This window comes from Anopheles coustani, chromosome 3 (genome assembly GCF_943734705.1).
Source record: "Anopheles coustani chromosome 3, idAnoCousDA_361_x.2, whole genome shotgun sequence".
NCBI classification, from domain to species: domain Eukaryota; kingdom Metazoa; phylum Arthropoda; class Insecta; order Diptera; family Culicidae; genus Anopheles; species Anopheles coustani.
Window position 1 is genome coordinate 3,575,329 of NC_071288.1, and position 20,508 is coordinate 3,595,836.

Sequence of the window (20,508 nt, forward strand, 5' to 3'; positions counted from 1 at the left end):
CCACCTCAAACTACTTATACTCTGATTGTATGTTTATTTATTACATTTTCGACACAAATACAATAAAGTTTCAACGACGAAAAAGAGCGTCAGTAAAAAAGATGGAAGAAATTGGAGAATTCGGTAGAAAATTGTCCCTCAGTGGTGGCTATCCTGTGAGGTCTTTGTTGGGCTTATTACGATTCACGAACAACTCTCTCATCACACGAAAACCGCCGACTCGAACGTTAGAGAAAATTGCATTATGGTTATTTGTTCGAGTCGATGAAAGTATCATCGATTTTTTTCCATGCGCAACTGCCAAACTGGTGTGAATCGACTGTTGCACTTTGTAAACAATGAAAAATCTGTGAAGAGTTTGGCGTGTGGTTTTTCTCCAATTTAAAGCGAAAAGATACCTTCGTGTTGTGAAACCGCTATATTTTACTTCAAATGTATCTTATGTATCGAAATTTACTATTGGAACTCCCGTGAGTCCACTAAAATGACGGATAAAAATTTGTCGAATTCGAGGGGTATCCGTTCGTGGACCGTAATGCAATTTTTTCCAAATTGTTTGACAGATTACTTTGATTGACAAAAAAGTTTTCGAACGGGAGCCGAACGGAAACTCGAAAATTAGGCATAATGCAAATGTGACGTTCGAGTCGGAAAATATCGAACGTTCGAGTTTCGTAATAGGCCCTTTTATCGCTCCTCAAGCACCGGTTGCTTGGTTCAATTTTAATGTGAATATGATGTGTTGCACGTTACCTTACTAAATATAATTTATTGCGTCACATATTTAGTTCCAATTGGATGTAACCTAGCTCTTATAGAGTACTTTTCCTGGAAATCTATTCTCAGGAACCCATTGTTGTCCGACGTCGGATCGCATAACTGTCGATGAGGGCCACACCCAAGGCCGCAACCGCAACGAGCCGTCAGAAGCAGGACATAAAATACGGGCTGACTTTATGCGAACACTGCTGGCCCGCTGATTGCTTTACAATACGCTCAAATGCAGGAGATGGCCCCGCACCCGTGCCATACTGTATCGTCCCCAAACCCCCCAAACGACCCGTATCGCAGCAGGGGATGCATGCGATGGCTTGTTGCATTCGTGCCCAGACAGTGTTGCCAATGCGCTCCGGTTGCAATAAACTATAACAATAACTTTAAATGCTTTATTCAAACCAACGAGAGTGTGTGTGTGAATGAGGATGCTACGGGTTACATTACAGTTAGGTTATGGGGAAGAAAAAACGGAATGAAATGGAGCAACAATTTCCCCGAGAGAGAGGGAGATGAAAGGAGAATTTTATGCACACTATACATAAATTTCATCTGATGAATGCAGAAACTCCGTCTTTTAGGGGTCCCCTGAGGAGGCTGGGACCGGATGTTAGCCTCCCGCAAGCCGCCCTCAACATGACACTTTCCCAGGCAACTCTCGGGGAACTACATTTTAACTATTCCCCCCCTCCTCCACAGTGGCCCGAGATGCAAGATTTTCACCCACTCGGTCGGCGCCTGCGGCTGGCATTATAAAGAATCTCTACGCGCTTTGGCGCTCGGAAAAGCTGCATTCTGTTTCCCGGGCCGTGGGCGAAAAGGAAAGTTTGCGTCAAATTTGCGTATCTACCGGGTGGCGTGCTGCAGCTGTACACGCCTCAGGAAGCTCTTGCGGTAAACGAAACGAAAGAACAAATTTTAACTCGTAATCCAAATAGCCTTTCTTCACGTGGAAACTCGGAAGGGGCAAACGCTGTGGCGGATCGACGAGACGTTCGAGGCGGGCGGGGCGTTCGATCGAGCGGATGAAATATTAACATATTAGATGGAAAGTAAGTTTCCAAACGGTCTCGGAGTGGCTCGGTGGAAAGTCAATTGAATTGTAAATAAAATTTCGTTTGAAGTTGAACGTGTGCTTCGGGTGTCGTTTTTCCTCCATTTCCCGTCGTTCATCAGCCGTTTTCCATTTCTACTTCACGGCTTTCCGAGAAGTTTGCAAGCGGTGTGTGTGTGTGTGCTTTACAAAATCTTTCACCGGCTGTAGCAGACGGTTTGAAGGGGAAAACTTTGCCTTCCTCCCTCATGTCTCGTTCGACTTTCGTTCTTTCCCCCAAATACTTCCCCAGAACGAGGGAACAATATCTCATACTTCAAGGGCCACGAAGCTTCCACCCGGCATTCGTTTTGCCAAATATTTACCCCAACCTGGGTGAACAAAAGTTGGTCTATCCTGCACTTCCGGCATCCCGCACCCCCCCCCCCCCCCCGCCCTCCGTTTTTTCCGAGCAGGAAGCAATCGGGAGTAAAATGGAAATCGTATTTGTCTTCAGCACATTTCATGCGTTTCATCGATGAATGTTTCCGGTGCGGGTTGCGGGGTGGTGAACCGGGAAAACCCGCTTGAACTCCGCATCAGAACACGGCACATGCAAACGATGGTGTGTGTGTGTGTTTGTGCGTGAATGCAATATAGAGGGTTGATAAGGAAAGTTTGGCTTAAAATATGGTAATGTTTTGCCGGAGCCAAAGAGTAGACATCGCTCGCCCTGTGTGCTCGGTGGAAAATTAGTTTTTATTGAAGTTGTTGTGATGTAATTTATACAAACCGATTGTTTGATGAGCTTCTCTTGCGGCTAACCGAAGAGGGAATGCGGAAAAAAGTATTTACTTCGTTTACGAACCAAAACGGTGCGGTTCGATATTCATTTTCCACTCAATTGGGTTTGGCAGACTGATCATATGCGTAAACTCGACCGATGTCTAGGTCTCTCCGTAAACAATTTATCGTTCCTTTGCATCTAATAAATTACGGCAAAAGTTACAGCACCGGAAGAAAAACAAGGGTTTGGAATAACGATTAATTTACCTTCGTCGCCAAAAATATGAGAGCTTCCGTAAGGGAGCCGCTTCCAACATCCCAAGTGTTGCCCAAGTAGCTGTTAGTGTTACATTATTCAAGCCCCGGGACACAATCTCTGTCGAGCGCAATTTGGAATGCACCCGGAGTTGGGTCGACCGCAGCAGGAACTTTTCTTTTTCGCAACCAAACGAATGCTGGCCCCTCCCCGGAACACCGCTGGGAAAACCCTCGGAACCATTGACCAAACAGAAAACGGGAACTGGGGGAGGAGAGGGGGTGAACAGGGAGGTGAGAAAGTCATCGGAGGTGTCGGTGTTCGGTTGGCAACAAGAAAGTTTACGGCTTAACGCCACTGTTTACAACGCAGCGAAATGCTGGCTGGATTTGCTATCGTTAGTTTACCGTCTCTTCGGGGTAGCGAGCTTTTCCCCCAGTCGTTCAAAAAGGGAAAAGCGAACAAGAAAACTCCCCGTGCCCATCGTCGATGGTGTGCCTTTCCTTCGCCGTCCCAAAATGCACTCGCAGGGCGGCGCAGCACGAGGCCAAAAATCTCGATGCACAAGAGCAAGTTTTTGGGTGCGGGATTATTTTTCCAATGCCACCACTGGGAGTGGGAAGGAAACGCAGGGGTGGGAACATAAGGGAAAAAGAAAGCACGTTGGCAAAATTTTAAAATAAACACAATAATTTACATGCAGAAACTGCATTCTTCCCTCTCGCGATACCGATTCGGCGTTGCGTTCGGGCTTTCCAGACGACGGGGTTTGGGGATGGGCAAGTTTTTCCGAAAGGAATTTTCCACCGCACACCACAAACCGGCGTACGGATGGCATTGCTGGTGGCAACCGCACTCGTCGGTCGTCGGTAAAGAAAGCCACTTTCGGGAAGGAAACTGTGCTCAAGCCACGTGAAATGTTCGTCGAATTCGGGTTCTACCGAACACCCCGAAGAAGGGGTGGGTGAAAAACTGGAAAGTGGGTGGGTGTTGTTGTTGAAAGTATAGTCCGGGCTGAAAACACCATCGAAGTCATTCGAAGGCACCGTCACGCCAGCTCGTTTCCTCGTTTCCCACCGGAGGGAAAACACGTAAATATTTTTGCAAAGTGCAACGAAACTTTTTTGACTAATGAGTTTTCTCTGGTGAATTTTTAGTTATTTTCCCACTGGCAGGCTGATTGTTTGTGGCCCGGTGTTGAGCAAAGGAGGGGGCTTCCCGGGGAGGGAAGATCCCGCGGAAAACGACGTTCGTGTTGCCGTTTTTCTAACCCTTTCCCATTCGTGGCTGTTCCGATGAAAACTCGACACGCTCACAGGGAGGTGGTGGAAACGTAAGTGGTGAGGACAAAGCACGCAGACAAAAAGGCCAGAAGAAAAAGACAGCCGTGAAGTGAAAAGTTGTAAAAGATGGAAACGAATGATTACAAGGAGCTAAAATATGCTGTCTGAAATGAACTTGCGAATTGTTCGGCATTCGAAATAAAGACGACGATCTGAACGCAAAGCCCCCGGGGGGAGGGGAAAATGGGGTGGTAAAACAAAGGAAACAAAATGTAAAGTCTGAGAAAACCGAAAGAGCGACACGATGCGCCAGTCTCTCGGTCCAAATTACAAAGCATTACTCCAGAATAATGATGAGCTTAACGGTGACGCGAAGCTACCGTCGATTGCTTGCAGCAAACTTTCGCCGTGTTTGGCAATGCGCTCGAATGCGCAGCAGCACCTCGACGTTGATTGACCGTTGTTTGCAGCGAAGGGCGAACCGTTTTCCGATGCTATTGGGTGGAAAATCATCATCGTCACCATCGAGTAACGAGTGCCGGACAATGGGATTAGAGCAAAGGGAACGAATGGACTGTGGGAATCAATCAGCGAAATTGCATTCACAACAAATCGACCATAAGCAAATCAGCGGATTAAGGATGCTGCAATGGCGATGGATTGTTTCACGATACTTGGGGGAAAGCTTCTCTTAATCCATTGTTATTTCGAGAAGAACGGGGGATTAGAGCCTCTTTATTTTAATTTTTAAGGTTTAACTGGATTAGTTAACTGAAAATGTATCTCGTTTTTAAATTTCAAAAGTAGATAAGAACACAGAAATAAAGAAAATTCATACGACGTTTACCTTATTTTGGCTTCTTAAACGAAGGCCATTCAATGTATATCTCGTTCTTAGGTGAAAACCGTAAACATTTCCCACAATTTTCCCACCGAAACACCAACAAAACCGGGGTGTTTCCCTACGATCCAATCCTTTCCTTTCCGTTGCTGGTCGGTGGAATTAAATTATCAACATTATGATACAGTTATTGCAAAACAGGGGCACGTTCGAAGCACGGGAACGTGGAAAAACCCTCCCGCCGTTTGCTGATGGAAGTCTTGGCCGTGTAATGATTTTTCTTTAACCTCCACCACCAAAAACGGTAGAGAGGATCTTCCAATAAAAAAGTTTAATAAAATACCGGAACGAAAATGTTCGTGTGCGAACGAGGGGGGTTATTTTGGGTGCGCAAAAGGGCTGTGAAGAGGAAATGGTCGCATAAAAATCCATAACCAAGCGTGGCTTTAGGAAAATTCAAAGATGTGCCGAAGCGCAGAGGAAATCTTTGGCCAAAGGAACAAAGGACGGTTTTTGCTTCGGTCGCGGCGGGCCAAGCCCAAGGCAGCAGTTTTAGGGTGAAAACAAACTGTGAAACAAATACAAATAAACGGTAATCCGTTTCATAAATTGCCACTACTATAATCATCAATAACCCGGTTTCCCGCTGGTGCGGGCCGAGTGGTGGTGTCTCGTCGCTAGGAAGTTGGTTTTCGCTATGTTTCTTCCACTGTCATCGTTACCGTTGTCGTCGTCGTCGTGGTGGTGTTGTCTTCGTTATGCTCGGTTGGTAACGCCAATAACGCCGTTCCCATGGCGCAACCGTTGTAAGTTACGGTGCCAATGGAAGGCCCGAGAGGCCCGGGGGAAAATCTGCTGGCATCATTCCTATCAGCACCTTTGCGCTCGGTTTTGCACGTGTCGCTACATAAACCACTCCACACCATTCCTCTTTCTTCTATGAAATTAGTGCCGAAGAGACTTTTCCCCCCCAACCCGACTCATCTCGACTGAACGCCTGCCGTGCCACGTGTGTTGGCACGCTGTCGACATACGCTAAGCGGAGAAGTTTTCCGCACGTCAACACCTTCCGTGCGTGTCGTAGGATCGAGTTGGAAGTTTCCTCAAGCTTTTTCTTGTCACCCGGAAGAGTTTGTTTGCTGTTGTTTTCATTCCAATAAGGGCTTGTGCTGTCAGTTTATGATGTTTGAAATATCTTATATGTTTTCCCTAGAACAGTTAAAACTTTTCCTAATTTTGTGTTTCAAATAAGTGTTAAAATTAAAGGTTTAAATTAGCAAAAACGCCTTCCAAGAAAAGGTCAAAGAAAAGCTCCAATAGGCCCCTCGGGAAACCTCGCAAAATTGTTCATTCAAAGTTGGCGACGAGCTCGACATTGGGCTGGAAAATGGGATACTTACACATAACTTTGAGATCCACCGTATTGCTCTCGCCGTCGCCCTCCACGTTCGATGCAATGCAGGTGTAGTTTCCGGCCTGATGTCGCGTCACCACCTGCAGCGCCAGTGCGGTACTGCTCATGATGACGCCCGACTTGGAGTTGTGCTGTACGACTTGATCCTGCAACGGAAAGCGAAAGGAAAACAGACGGCATGCATGAAAAACCACTCGCTCGCTCGCTCGCTCGTTCGCTCGGAAAAACCCATCAAAGTGCGTTGACGATACCCCGGGTCGGTTTGCTCATTTCCACTGTGTTTGTCTCCGGGCAGCATCAACAAAGTGAACCGCCGTTTGCGCCAAAAAGTGCTCACAAACCCCCGCATCCACGACGCATTTCCCGCCCCTCGCATCCAAGGTGTTGCTGGGTGTTTGCGTTTTGCCACCTTCGCCTCGGTTTCGCCCACGCGAATCGCTTTGAAGTTATTAGTCAATGACACGAAATGAACGAACGAACGCAGCACCGCCCGAGGCTTATTTTCCGGCCGCAGTTTGCGCGCTTCGTTGTGCGCGCAGCCAGGTACATTAAGTGAAATAAAATTTCCGTTATGATCATAAAAATATGCTACGGCTTCTGCTGCTGATGCTGCCGTTGTTGATGTGTACATGATGTTGCTTTCTGCTACAAACACGAGCAAACACGAGGTGCGTTTGTTTTTTCTTCGTCTCTTCGTCCCGGGGATTTTTCCGCTTTCCCGTGGCGAGGGAGCCGCTAGGAAAAGTCAAAAGTGAAGAAAAACAAGTGCGTCGGCAGTAAATTTGAGCTTTATTATTATGATTATTTATTTAGAGTCTGCAGTGTGCGTGCCCGCTCCGTGTGCGCCCGCACCCACCCTCTCTCGCTAAGTACGCAGCCATTTCGCGGGAACGAGCGACCAGGCGTCTCCATTTGCCGTTTGATGCTGCGCTAACCGCACGGGACGCTGGGAGGGGGTGGGAACGCGAGAATCGAGAGGGGATCGTTTGGATGCTTTTGGTCGCCAGTTCAGCGTCGGTCGGTTTGCTCTTCTTTTTTTTTTCTCCTCGGTTTAACGTCCCGCCGGTAGTTACACGAAGGGCCACGTCAAGGTGATATGAGAAGGTGCTCACCATTTAATGTAACGGTTTTAGCGTTCTATTTTGTGCTCCGTCCCTCCGTCACGAGGAGGAGACAAGACAAGTGAAATCAAGCTTCATGGTAAAACATGGCAGAGCACTTTAATGTGTTCCTTCCTGTCGGTTTTAGCACAATTTGTTACACCTTCCCGCCACCCGTTTTCCCTAGCTGTTCGGTGTCGGGGTCGTAAAAAATCATGAATGGAAACGTAGCCCCGCAGCCCGCACTTTACAAGGTTGAAATTATGAATACTTTACCGGTGGTGCGGGTGTGCTGGTGTGGGTCCGTCGTATATAATCATAACACAAGGCAAGGATGGTTGGCGTTAAACGCACAAATAACGCATAATAATGCGGCGTATGTGAGCGCCGGTAATAACCATCTAAACGCCACCTGCAGAGGCTTCGGTTGCGATGCGATTTTCCGCTGCGGGTGTATGAAGACGGGATCGATTTTCATCCAAAGTGTTGGAAGAAACTGAACCTACGCTTCAGAATTGAGTTGGTCAACAAGAAAATGTGTACAGGGCTGAGCAGCACCATAACTCAACTCGATTAAATTTCCTTCGTACAATTTTCCATGCACCCAACCATATTGCATATGCCCTACACAAAAGGCAGTAACATTGCGCTCTTCTTTATTTCACTCTTAGTTTATTTTTCCAAGCCTTTCGCAATGGTGGCAATAAGAGCAAGTTGACACCGAACCAATATTGATGCCCGTCAACGAGTCGGGCGGCTCTGGGCTGCAGGGCGAGTGAAAATAACATCCACCGGGGAAAACGGCTGTAAAAATATCCACCACGATCGAGCAACGACTGGACCCCGAAGCGAACGACGACAAAACGACCATAAGACCAGCGAAACGGTCGCCGTGCTCGACGGAAGGCTGTCATTTTGTGCCAATTTTGCGTCATTTGGTGCGCTCCGACCCAAACTCGAGTCTATGTGTGTTTGTGTGAAAGAGCGCTGGCCATCGGCAAGGGTAGAAAGTAGGCAAGCGCACCGAAAAACCGAACACTAGACCCCCGAAAACGCGGGAGCGTCACGGACACGGGCGATGTGCAATGATTACAAAAACAATAAAGTAATAAAAGAAAATTAAATTCTAGCGGAAAATGTGTTCATTCAACGTTTATTTTAGACGCGCTGAAAAGCGCTTTTATAGCGCAGCACAAACAAGCACATGGTGGAAAAACTGGGGCGAGTGGGGGAGGGGAGGGGGGGGGACTGGGAAGTTTGGGTAAATCCCGGCCCGGTCGCGGAGAAAGAAGAACGAAAGGAGGAAAATGTTGGTTCGATGTCGCCGTTTAAGGGACAGCGTTTCCCGCCGGAAACAAGGAGCGGACGAGGTTGGGAGGAAGAACCCAAGAAAAAGATAGTCCGGAAGGGTACGCGAGGTATTTGGCCCAACCGGAAGAGCTCCTTATTTGGGTTGCCGCGTGTGAGTGAGTGTGTGTGTGTGTGTGTGCGGGGAGGGAAAGCAAGGGAAACAGAGCTGCTCGTTACCGGTATCCGTTTCCGTGCAGTTCGTCGCTTCACTCTCCCCCCCCTCTCCGGTTTGACCCCGCGCAAGGTTCAGTTTTCCACGCGTTTTTCCAGCTGCGCTCAACCGATAGGGCAACGATGGGAACATGCCGGCGAACGCTTGTTCTAGTGGTGTTGTTAGACATTGTCGTTAAAGGCATGGGCTGGAGTGAAGTTCAACAATAGATTAAATTATTATTGTCATTACACACATACATACAAACGCGCCAGCTCGGTCGGGGTGCCAATCCGTTTCGATGAAAAAAGGCAACTCTGGACTCGGAGAATAGAGCAATCAAGTAAGCAGTAAAAATTAAACTGTTCTGGAAGTCGAGAGAGGAAAATGTTCGAAAGGGAAAGCCGGCGAGGCAGTGTAAAACAGACAATGCAACATTGGTTTTTTTGACATTCTGTTCGCCCACAATGGCAACGCTTGTTCGGAGTTTCCCTAATGAGAGGTCATTACAGAAAGAAAATGAAAGGAACATTTTGCTGGAAAGGTTGTTAGAATCAGTAAAACCCCGGATCGCATTTGCAACGTTTGAGCTACCTTTAACTCGCTTATAAGAGATGCTTTTTAACCTATTTATATATATTTTTTTCTCATTTCCTTTCAAAGATTATCAAGGTTTTTCTATATTTTATATAAAACAACCTTGCAACTTAAAGGTCACTTACAAACTTTTGTTCATAGTGAATCCCTATCGTTCACTTCCATCGCTTGAACAGCGATGTCGAATGGCGATGAAATTAAATTTCAACTAGCGGAAAGTCGGCGATAATTGAAGCGAAATTCCTGGAAATAATACGACTGCAGTGCTGCATAGCGTCCGCGCATCCATCCTTCCTGCCCGGGGACGAACCATTCCCATCCTTCGCAGGAGTAGAGTACGAGAACAATTTTAGAATTTTCCGGTGAAAATAGCACTGTAAGCTTCTAAAAACAACCTTCCACAACGACCGTTCGACCGTCGGTGATCGGAACAGTTGCCAATTAGAAATACATTTTAAACGTCGATTTGTGAAACCGTGGGAAGATCGCGAACGCTGCTGGCAACACTGCTGCTCTACACTCTTCCCCCCTCCCCCTCGTTCTACCCATTTACGCCTCGTCCCGTGGCAGGCCATTCAGTGTTATTACAGTGGCATGTGTCTAATTAAAATTTGTACTTAAATAAAATACCACCTGCGCTGAACCTAAAAGCGCTTTCCCGGAACGCCATTTCGATGATGCAGTAGCGTTGCGTTCGTGGCAGGCTGACCAGGGGTTTTCGAGAGGCGAATGGTAGCATTTTCCGTTTGATCCTGGCGCAATGATTAGTTCGGAGCAGTCGAACGGAAAACCAGCACAACAGTATCGGACGCAATGTTTGTGCATCAATAAACTGTACCGAAGTTCATTACAATGGTTGGCAGGTCTGTTTCTCTGTTTGATTTTAACACGAAATAAATGCTATGAGTAAGAGTTTGTTGTTACTCGTATTTATGAAGGAGTTTTTGAAAAGCTTAAAACATATTTAAATTAAAACTATGAAATGGATACATCTTTGATATTTAACGCAACAAGGTATAAGTTGAATTTAATATTCTGTACCTTTAGTGACATTAATGCGTATAATCCAAAACTGTTGCTTCAATTATTTGTAAGAGCAGATAAATATAAAAAACCTATTCTTTGGGCATGCAGAAAGTTTTCGAACGAGAAATTGTATGCACTTTACTTAAAAATTAGAACAAACTCTGATCGAAGAAAAGCAATCCATAGGTTTTGAGAAACCATATAGCTACGTTCAGAGGAACGGTTTAAGTCCTGGGTAAACAGATAAAAACTTCCGTTTCTAGCTCTCCAAACGGAGCATTCTCTGCACAACCGCAAAGCAAAAGCGGACGGCAAAGAGTTGTAGTAAAGAAAAGGGAAAAACTCTCTTTCCCCAACGAAAGCTTCTTCACAATGAGTTTACATCGAAGGTGGAGACGCTGGTCCAAAAGCTGCGCATAGTATAAAAGGTGAAACGCCCCACAACCACAAAACGGCAGTTTGTGTGACGAGAGGAGAAAATATCGCGAATAAAATTGGCGCGTAGGAATGGAGATAAATTAAATTTAATTGAAAAACTACTCGACAATCGATGGTGCAGAACTTTTCCAATCAAATTGCTCTTCCGTACTTTTTTAATTGATTCCAACCCGTGCCGCGGCTCTCCCTTCACGCAGACAGCTTTTTTCCCGACGAGTTCATTGGCGTTTGCATTCTGTTCTGCGGTTTGGTAGAATACCGGAGTTTTGTTTGTCCCGGAAGAAACACACAACTTTTAGAATATGAAAAAAATGGAAGAGGCATTAAGATTGTAAGATGGATCTTTAATGTTCGCATTTGGATTATGAATACTGATTTCTGACTTTTTTGCAAAGAGTGGCGTTCTTTGGGAACGTCTTAATGAACAAAGTTCAAAGTATGCAAGCCAATAAACAATTGTGAAAGTTTTTTTCTGACCATTTTCTGAGGATCTTATTAGCGCGAAAAAGTTCCGTTGATTTACTTTAATGCCACCAAGTTGTAGGAATCTCGTGACGAAGTTAAAAGTTGGCGCAAGAGCAGCGATTTTATTTATTCGCCCTCTGGCAATTGGTCAATAGTCCTAAAACTATCGGAAGCGGTCATTCTTGGTTTCCGTTTCTTTCTTGGCCCGCTGGAATATCTTGATTCCAATAATGCTGAAAGTTGGGGTGAAGAATAGGAAACGATTTCCTTCGGTTTCCTTCGCTTGCCTTCTGGTGGTAGTTTTTATGGTGCGGATTTTAAATTTCCGTTTGCCCACCCGCCCGCCTTTCGGAGGGTGCATTCGAGGAAGTGAATTCCAATAAGCAGTAAAATCGATGTAGGCAATAAAATGTTATCAAAATGTCGCCTTTCGTTCCGGCCACCGGTGGTCAAGTATGAATTGCTTGTGGCGTATGTTTTGGGGGGCCCCATTCGTCTGATTTTCAGCAAACTCAGAAGCCGAAAGCGTAGATTATGGTAGCCCACCACCGGATGCACAACATGCTCGATCGGAAAAATCGGACGACGGGCGGGAAAATTGTGCAAACGTGACCTTTCGTCCACTGGCTCCGTTCCGTTCCCGGCGCGCCCTGCGGTTTATGGCGCAGTGGTGCAAATCGATTGAATTTTCCCTGCCATTTCCTTCGTCGTGCGGTCCGCGAGGCGCAAACGTCTTCCGGCGGAGCCCATGTTCACATTTGTCCAGGCTGTGTGTCAAAGGAAGCGACATCCGACGGCGCGGATTCCATTTCCGAATGGTTTTGCAAGCAATGTAAAATTTTATTGCCCACCCATTGCGCTCGCCACTCGTGTCCGTCTTGCCGGAAGCGAGGCCGGAGAAAAAAAAACAATGAAACAATCTGTGCCGAGTAAAATGCGGCGTCGTGGAAAAACAAAGAGCAACGGAACGGGAAGCGAAAACTGGCGAAAATGAAATCCAGTTGCTGGAAAGTATTAAAAGTTTGTCAACGGAGCATCGGTTGGCAGTTGGTCGAGGAAAGCGAGGGGAAGGCGAAGATTGTCTTGAAGATTACCTCGCACAGCCTGTCCAAACATGGATAGAAATCCCATAAAGTTGATCGGACTTGCAACAACGGGAAGGACAATGATTGCTTATTGGTATCTGCGTCGTTTCTTCAAACCAATGTTACATATTAGCAAACTGACAACCAAAACTAAATTTATTACGTTTCCTACAAATCAAAAACAACTTTTTAATGGTTCTTAAAGTCAATTTCAACGTCTTGAAATAGTAGAAAACCGCCCATCAGATAGATTTTTGCTCGAAATTTGCCATTTTTTTTCCCCACATTTCAAGTCGCATCTCTGATTTACATGTTGTTACGCTCCAGATTCATGTGAGTAACTGTGCGAAAACCCCCCTAGACACGGTTGCGGCTAGTGTGTAAATTTATGCATTTATTATTATCCTGTTTTACGACCGTTTTATGGGACCGAGTTTACATGGGAAAAGTGTTTGAGTTATTGGCGGTCCGATTGAGATTTCGGCCGTTCGGGTCGCTGGAAGGAAATCCCGATCCCGGCACACACACACACACACACACGGGATTGCAGGGGTAGTACAATGGGTGAGCACACATTTGTGAGGCCAACCGGATGGTCGAATGTGAGAAGCGGAAATAAAAAATTTACATAACATTTACGAGCAAGTTCGAAGCAACGAAACGTCGAATGGAACGATGAGTTTTGTAGGGCAGGGGGGAAGGGTGGAAAGAGGGATTGTTTGGGTTCGCTTTGGGTTGGGGATTTTCACATGGTTGTTGTGGGAGTATGCATAGAGTGACGGATGGGATGGCTTTAAATGGACGAGTCACAAAATGAAACAACTTTAAAGTGTGCCGTTGTGCCATTTCTTTTAAAACTTGATTATTACTGACCATGAATTGATTAAAATTGTATGAAATGGGTAGTATGTATGAAAAATTAATCCCATTGCAATATGTACGATTTTGTATACTTGGCATGATAAGTCAAGTGGAGTTTTATTATGGTAGCAACTTCAAAATTTGTTCCGTCGAAAAATAAGGGTTGCCCAAAAAGTTTCTTCATAATATTCTTTGCCTGCATTCTTCCAAAACTGAGCGGGCTTGTCTAGTCCCAGTGGATCCACTTTTATTTCGTCTGCAAAATCTTTAATGAAGATGTTTTTGGAATTTCTATAGACTCAGTTCATGAAGCATGAATGGGTACCGTCCTGTAACATAGCACAGTAAAAGTATTTGTGTTGCTGGAACTCGAAGCGAACGGACGGAACGAGCCGTTCATCGTGTCACTGAACTTTTTATCTATACATAAGAGTTCATGTTTTTTTTTCTCTCCCCGAACTCATCCAAAAGTGGTTTCGCAACAACTCATTTCAGCGTTCAATCGCGGGAAAACTCGTCGCCAAGTGGCGTTGCGCTGCCGAGCCAGGCCGAGTGGCGGATCGAGTTGCTCAAAGCGCGACGGACACGAAAGAGTTTTCCTCATGAAGGTTCATCTCCGTTGAGTTGAAAATTTAATTTTGCCTCGGAGCACGGAGTTTGTCCTGGTCAGTAATATGGAAGCTTCAAAACGGGGAGGAAAACTTTTGTCAGTTTTTGGCCTTTTTTTTTTGGTGAGCTAGAAGTAGCAAGGACTTGTAGAAAAGAAGAATACGAAGGAGGTGCACGTGGGCCAGTTCGTTAAGGCAAAACTTTTCCGACAAGGGTGGCTCATTTTCATCTTTTCCGAAAGCGCACACTTTTTCGTTGCCTCTACCGTTTGCCGCCCGATGCTATTGCTTTTGTGTTCCACTCGTGTCGTTATTGTCTTTACCCGGTTTCGGGGGCCGATGAAAAGCCGTCCGTGAGCAGAAAACTCCCGGCGAGCCGGGGTAAAGTGTCGAATGTTTGAAAGCGAGCAGTGATGCGCCACGTGACGAGGTCAGCCAAATGCAGCCTTACCACGATGAACTTCAACGGTTCAGGAGTTGTCCTTGTCCGAGGCTAGTTTGAGATAATTATTAATCCACCAGCTAAAAGGCAACTTTTCCCGTGTTTCCTTTTCGGGAAGCGCGAGAACTTGCGAATGTTTTCGGTTAGCCAGCGCTGAAAGGCGCTGCTTTTGATCATCCGGTTTTTCGATGACCCTCGGAAGGGAGTGCATAAAAAGATGTCGATTAAACGAATTACTAGAGTAGCTACCAGTGGAAAGCCGGAATGGCCGACGGATTATTATTTCATCAACTTCAAAATTGTTGATGATGGAAACGTAACTTAATTTAATGAACCTTTGGTCATTTTGATTCTCCGATGTTTCTGTTACTTTTAGCAAGCTTGTATCTTTCATCGAGTTAAAAAAGTAAAGTCTACATTTTGGTTCTTTTTATTCCACGAACCAAGCTACTTGTTATTCCCCAACCGGATGCTTCTTTTTTTTCGGGACGAGCATAAATCTTTGACTTGAAGCATAATTCTCCAACAGTTAGCTCATGATTATTTAATGAAAATGACAAACACAAAAAGCGAAAGCGCTTGCAGTTCATGTCCACCATTGTCATCGCGGCGGGGCTAGAATTTTGATCGTTTTAAAATTGGCGTTTTCTTTTGTATACAATTTGCGGTCGTTCATGCGTAAAATACATAAAAAGCAATTGTCTGCCGCATTGACGAGGGCTCGGGGGAGTTCGGGGCGGGCACAAATGAGGAACAAATTTCCACCGGCCCGACTAGCGGAAGTACAAGAAGTAGAAGAAGATCAACGGGGAAGAAAAAAAAGGTTAATAAAGTGAAAACAAGATAAGGCAAGAAAGAATGACGGCGAGCAAGGGAAGCAACAGAAAAAAAAGTTGTGCCTCAAAAACAAGGGACACTGTGCGCGCACAAAGAAGCACTACGACAAGCGTAAGAGAAAGAAAAAAACGCCTCGGCAAGAAAATGATGGAAAAATGGAAAATACCACATTGTGGAAAATGGGAAAAATGCCAACCTTAATCAAGGAGACAGGACAGCTGTTGCCACCGGGTCCGTTACAGGCACAATGTCAGTCGGCCTACAACCGCAATCAAGTCAAACATGGTCACGGTTCTTTTATGTGAGTGTGTGTGTGTGTGTGTGTGCATGGCTTTTTTGTTGTCTTCAAACTTTGTGGCCAGGATTTTTTGTCCGCTCACCAGGACTTTCATGTCCAAAGCGCTCGTCAATGTGGGCCGGTGTATGTCTGTGTGTGTTTGCTGGCCTGTGGTTAATATCGTGAACTGCGGACATTCCGTTCACGGCTCGGATGATTATCATTACGGGGAGACCTTGTACCAACACCACGGTTCGTTTATTTTCCAGTGGTTGGTTGCGATCTTTTGTGGAGCAAAAAAAAAGGAAAACGTTTACCATTTTAGAGTAAAAAATAAAACCGCTTTTTGAGGACTGGAGGGCGGACACTCGATGTAACGAACAGCGTCATTACTTTTATTATCGAGCTTGATTTAATTTTGTACTATTATTAGAGTTTCATGGGCCCAACATCGGCATCGAAACGATTAAGTTGTGTTGTTGAAATGTCAACTTTTACTATTTTGAGCGAAGTGGTTTGTTACTTTGAATGTTTCTTTTTAATATTGAAATCGATATGTTTGTAGGGAGAGTTCTTTGACAGTCCATAATAAAAGCCGGATAAAATCTGAGGTGTCATAAATCAGGGAAATATAAACACGTATCGTTATGGCACGTCCCGTCCTCCGGAGAATAGGGAAGATATTTAGATAACATCTAAAGTCATCCCCAACAACTTTTTCTAGCAACTCTGGCGCGTGGCTGCAAGGAAAATAAAAACGAGAAGCAGTGAAGTTTTTGGAGCCTCGGGTCGATAACCGATAACCGCAAAGGCTGCGGGCCGAAAGGATGTCCGAGTGAATGGTCCGACCTGATCGGACGCAATCAGGATTAGGAGCAGGTCACAGAATGGGCAAGATTGTCCTCCCCGTCCTTCCCGTCCCGTGGAAAGTTTAAAGAACGAAGGGAAAGCGAAAAAGAATCGAAGCGAAGACTCCGAGCGCCGGAATAACTTTATGACCTCGATCCAGGGCTCATCCTCCCTAGTCCAGCCGTAGTCATTTCCTTTCCGACCGGGCGGGAAAATGGGCTTCGGTCAGCCAAGCCGTGGATGGGAGGATGGAGGATGGCGCAGTGCGGACCGAGAGAGGAAGAGCGAGAGAGAGCTGTCGAATATTGGATATTTTCTGGTCGATTCACATTGCCACATATTTTGGGGTTGGAATTTTTCCCGAGCTCTTATGAGTTTTTACCCTTCCCAAAGCTTCCCGCGTCCCCTTGCGGTTATCCTAAACATCACACCGGGTTGCGCACGGGTGGCCATTAAAGTGAATCCCTTCTTCGGGGCCTCGGGGGGTGGGGACGTTCACCCTGCAGAATCCAGCCCCGCACCGGAGTGTGACCGTGTGAGAATGCGGATGCGCAGGAATTCCTGCACCACTGCCCCCCTCCCCCCCCACGTTTCCCTCGCAATGACGTGTATCAATCGCCTCCGACCGAAAAACCCGACCGAGCGGGACGGGCGGAATTTATTATTTTAACGTCTTCAATATGCATATCGCATGGGATGGACTTGATCCTTTACTCTTGGCTGGCCGGGGCTCGCTGGACTGGTTTCGTCGGACGTGACTGAAATGTTTGAATGCTGGAGTGAAGCAAACTCCGCAGCGGCGAACGAGCAAACCCGCCCGGGGGGAAAAACGATGTAAAGCACTAAACGCCCCACCGCGAAAAGGAATAAAGCGGGAAATGTGTCGGTGTCGGTCGTTCCGACGTCGTCCTGGCACCATGTGTTCGGCTCGTTCGATCGGTGTGGATGTGTGTGATATTGTAACGTAAACCGTTGGGAAACATCCCGAGAACAAGATGATTGTCTTGTTCGAGCTCTTAGTGAGTTTGAGTTATGGAATCTCGATATGTGATTTGAGAGTTTTATGGAAAGAAATACTTCTATTGCGCTCCTTAAATTTGGGGAAAACTGTCTCCCATTATGCCTTTAAGAGTGATGGATTATTTAAACTCTCTCCAACAACTAGGTACTTAAAAGAAGGAAGGTATCTAACCTTTTACTTGAAGCCTTTGTAAGTTTTCTCTTGATTTCTAGAAAGGATTTAATTAAGGGATCTCAATTGAATGTATGATGATATTGAAGCATTTCAGATACCAATGACTTGCCATTGCCAAACCAACGAAAGCGTCTTTGCTTTTCGTAGTAACTATGTGTCATGTCCTGTCTTGAATAGAACTTGGTTACGCCTTCCTGTGGCTGACGTTCGACATGCTTTCCGATAGCCCAAAATTGTCATCTGTCCAATTTCGAAACGCGAAATGTGCGATGGGACATAATTCAGTCCGCGCCGCAACTTAGAATCACCTTACCGTCAACGGGATTCGTTGTCGAGCGAGATGCTATCGAGTCGCCATCCAGATTGACGTGAGGCGGTCCGGGAAAACCGCTCGTCCTGACGAAAGTAAATCGAGATCGAACCGGAATTGAGTCGTACCGAAAAGCGCCCCGGAAAGTCAGTTCGTGGATCGTGCAGAAATTGTGCATCCGCTCTTGTGAATCTCGTTGTCGGAATCGACTTGTGGCAGTGGTGGTGATAAGACAACGCTGCGCCAAAATTCCCCCCCTTGACGACGGAAACAAAGGCGGAGTAGCGAAGGAGACATATGTAAATAAGATATCACGAAATGGAAACCGCATTGCATCCGAAACGATCCTGTGTGCTGTCTTTGGCTGCAGATGCAGCCTTCACGGTCGGGGCGCCATCCTTTAACAGGATTCAACCGCGGCCGGGCATTCTAAACAGCTGCACCGAAGCCAGAGCAGAGCGAGCTCGAAACGAGTTTAAGGAAATTTTTAAGAATTCAGTCTACGATATCCGATTCGGTTCGGGGCTTTCTTTTGCCAAGATCCGCCAAGAGAAAGAACTGTGGTGAAAGATGTCATTCTTGGGGATCCGGTGAATGCAGATGCAACGCGATCTGCTTCGAGAATATTCCATCTGACGTTTCTTTTCCCTCCTTTTTTGCTTCCGTCTTTCATACTCCGTCGCTTCTCAAAAGGGGTTTGCTTGAACAGGATTATTTCGTTTTCGGTTTCGGTTTCTATACCAACGAAGGGAACGATCCTCCTTGCGAAGCCGCTCCGCCGTTCGTTTCGATGAACTTTTCCATTGCGTGTTACAAAAGGTTCATCCGTTTTATCCGGTTTGAGCGAGGGGCGCTCGGTTCGCCTCCATCCATATGCATGATGGGTTGGCCGGCGTTGGAATGCAATCCCGGCGTTGGTGGTTTTTACGGATCCGGGCCGAAATTCGATTGCCTCACCAACATGTGGTCACTAACCAACCAACCAACTCACCTCCCCTTCGAGCAACGCACTGCGAACTGCAGTGCTTCCCGTAACCGAGGAATGAAATCACCATTTCTGCCCAGAACCTCCGGTGGTTCTGGTTGCAGTTTTCAGCAAATTCTTCACCAGAAACAAACCCACATCCCGGGGAAACCCGACTCAATCTTGCGCTGCAATCGCAGGCTGGGGCAGCCAGAAGATGCAGCAGCATCCGGAAACACAGGACCGCTAACCCCACACAGCTGGCGCGATCCCTTGCCTGGTGTCTCGGGAGGGTTTTTCCAACCGGTTAGAATAAATGAACGGTACGCAGAGGGGACGGATATCTGTATATACTCACGTTATGCTTCCAGACCACTTTGTATGCAGACGGATTTGCATTCACTTTACATTCAAAGTACACGTCGTCGCCTTCCTCGATGTCCTCCGGGTTCATGTTGGTGCCGAGCTCGAGCTTCAGGATGGGCAGATCTGTGGAATGGATGAGAGCACAAGAGAAATGTGAAAAGGGCCGCCTCAATTAGAGCGATATTAAAACTTGCTACGGTAACCGGTACCGATAGCCACAGTTGATCTTCAATTCCAATTCTATAGAAATTCTTTTTGTACCTCGTAAGAGAATAACGGCGACGTGGATATTCCTTAAACTAGAAATGATTAAGTAGTCTAAAATTGTGATATGAATTTGGATTATTTACGGTTGTTTATCGATCCTGTTCGTTCACAGTTTATGAGTTTACTACGTGAATGTTAAATTTTTGGGAATGAAATTATGATTCTTGAAGCCAAAATAAATTGAATAAACTTTAGACTTTCCATTAAATCCAATATCTTTGTATCAACTGAGCTAGAAGTTTGTAAACATTGTTTCTCTATACACGGTATGCAACCTTCTTAAGCACTTCCCTGCTTTCTCTTCAATTCATCTCCATCTCACTTAAATGTACTTATCCTCAATCACATATGGCAGAGTACTATCAACATTATTTCATTAAGACTATTGGGCTACATTTTAAGCATTGTTGTAGAGAATCAAAGTTGTTTTTTTGGTTTCACTTTTACTTGAATCTAAAAATAAAAATAGTTCATCAAAAATCTTGGTTTAATAATCAAAATTTTGGGAAACTCTAGATGGAAGGCGTTTCAAAGCTATTTTGGATCGAAGCATGATCGCTTAACTCCCACGTTACGAAGTGAACCTCAAAAGTATGTTCGAAACAAGTGAACAATAGCATTAGTGGGCGGAACTGCCACGCTTTTCTTCCCCGGAGGCTATCAACGGTGGGATGGTCCAAAAGAAGTATCTTCCGCTTCACCGAGGCGTGAAGACTTTCCCAAGAGTTCTTGACCTCCCGCCGCATCCGAGGGGTGACGTTTCGCCCGACCGCATGAAAGTGTCATGCAATGTGTCACTAACGGCAGGGTTGATCAGCAATCGCGGGCGACATTCGGTGTCGCAACGAGCATAAAACTCGTAAAACCCGCTCCACGCACACATGCTCCGTGCGAGTGTGTCCGCTTTTGCGATGGTGGAATATTTATCGTTGT

General features: G+C 45.9%; 1 protein-coding gene across 1 annotated transcript in view; it reads right to left on the bottom strand.

Annotated features, from left to right (window-relative positions):
- Positions 1-20,508, bottom strand: part of LOC131260263 (hemicentin-1) — a 112,763-nt gene that overhangs the window by 41,234 nt on the left and 51,021 nt on the right. Inside the window, exons 9-10 of the mRNA XM_058261939.1 lie at positions 19,301-19,431; positions 6,374-6,533 (exon numbers count right to left, since the gene is read on the bottom strand). Of these exons, the coding sequence (XP_058117922.1) occupies positions 6,374-6,533; positions 19,301-19,431 (291 nt within the window). The remainder of the gene's footprint in view (positions 1-6,373; positions 6,534-19,300; positions 19,432-20,508) is intronic.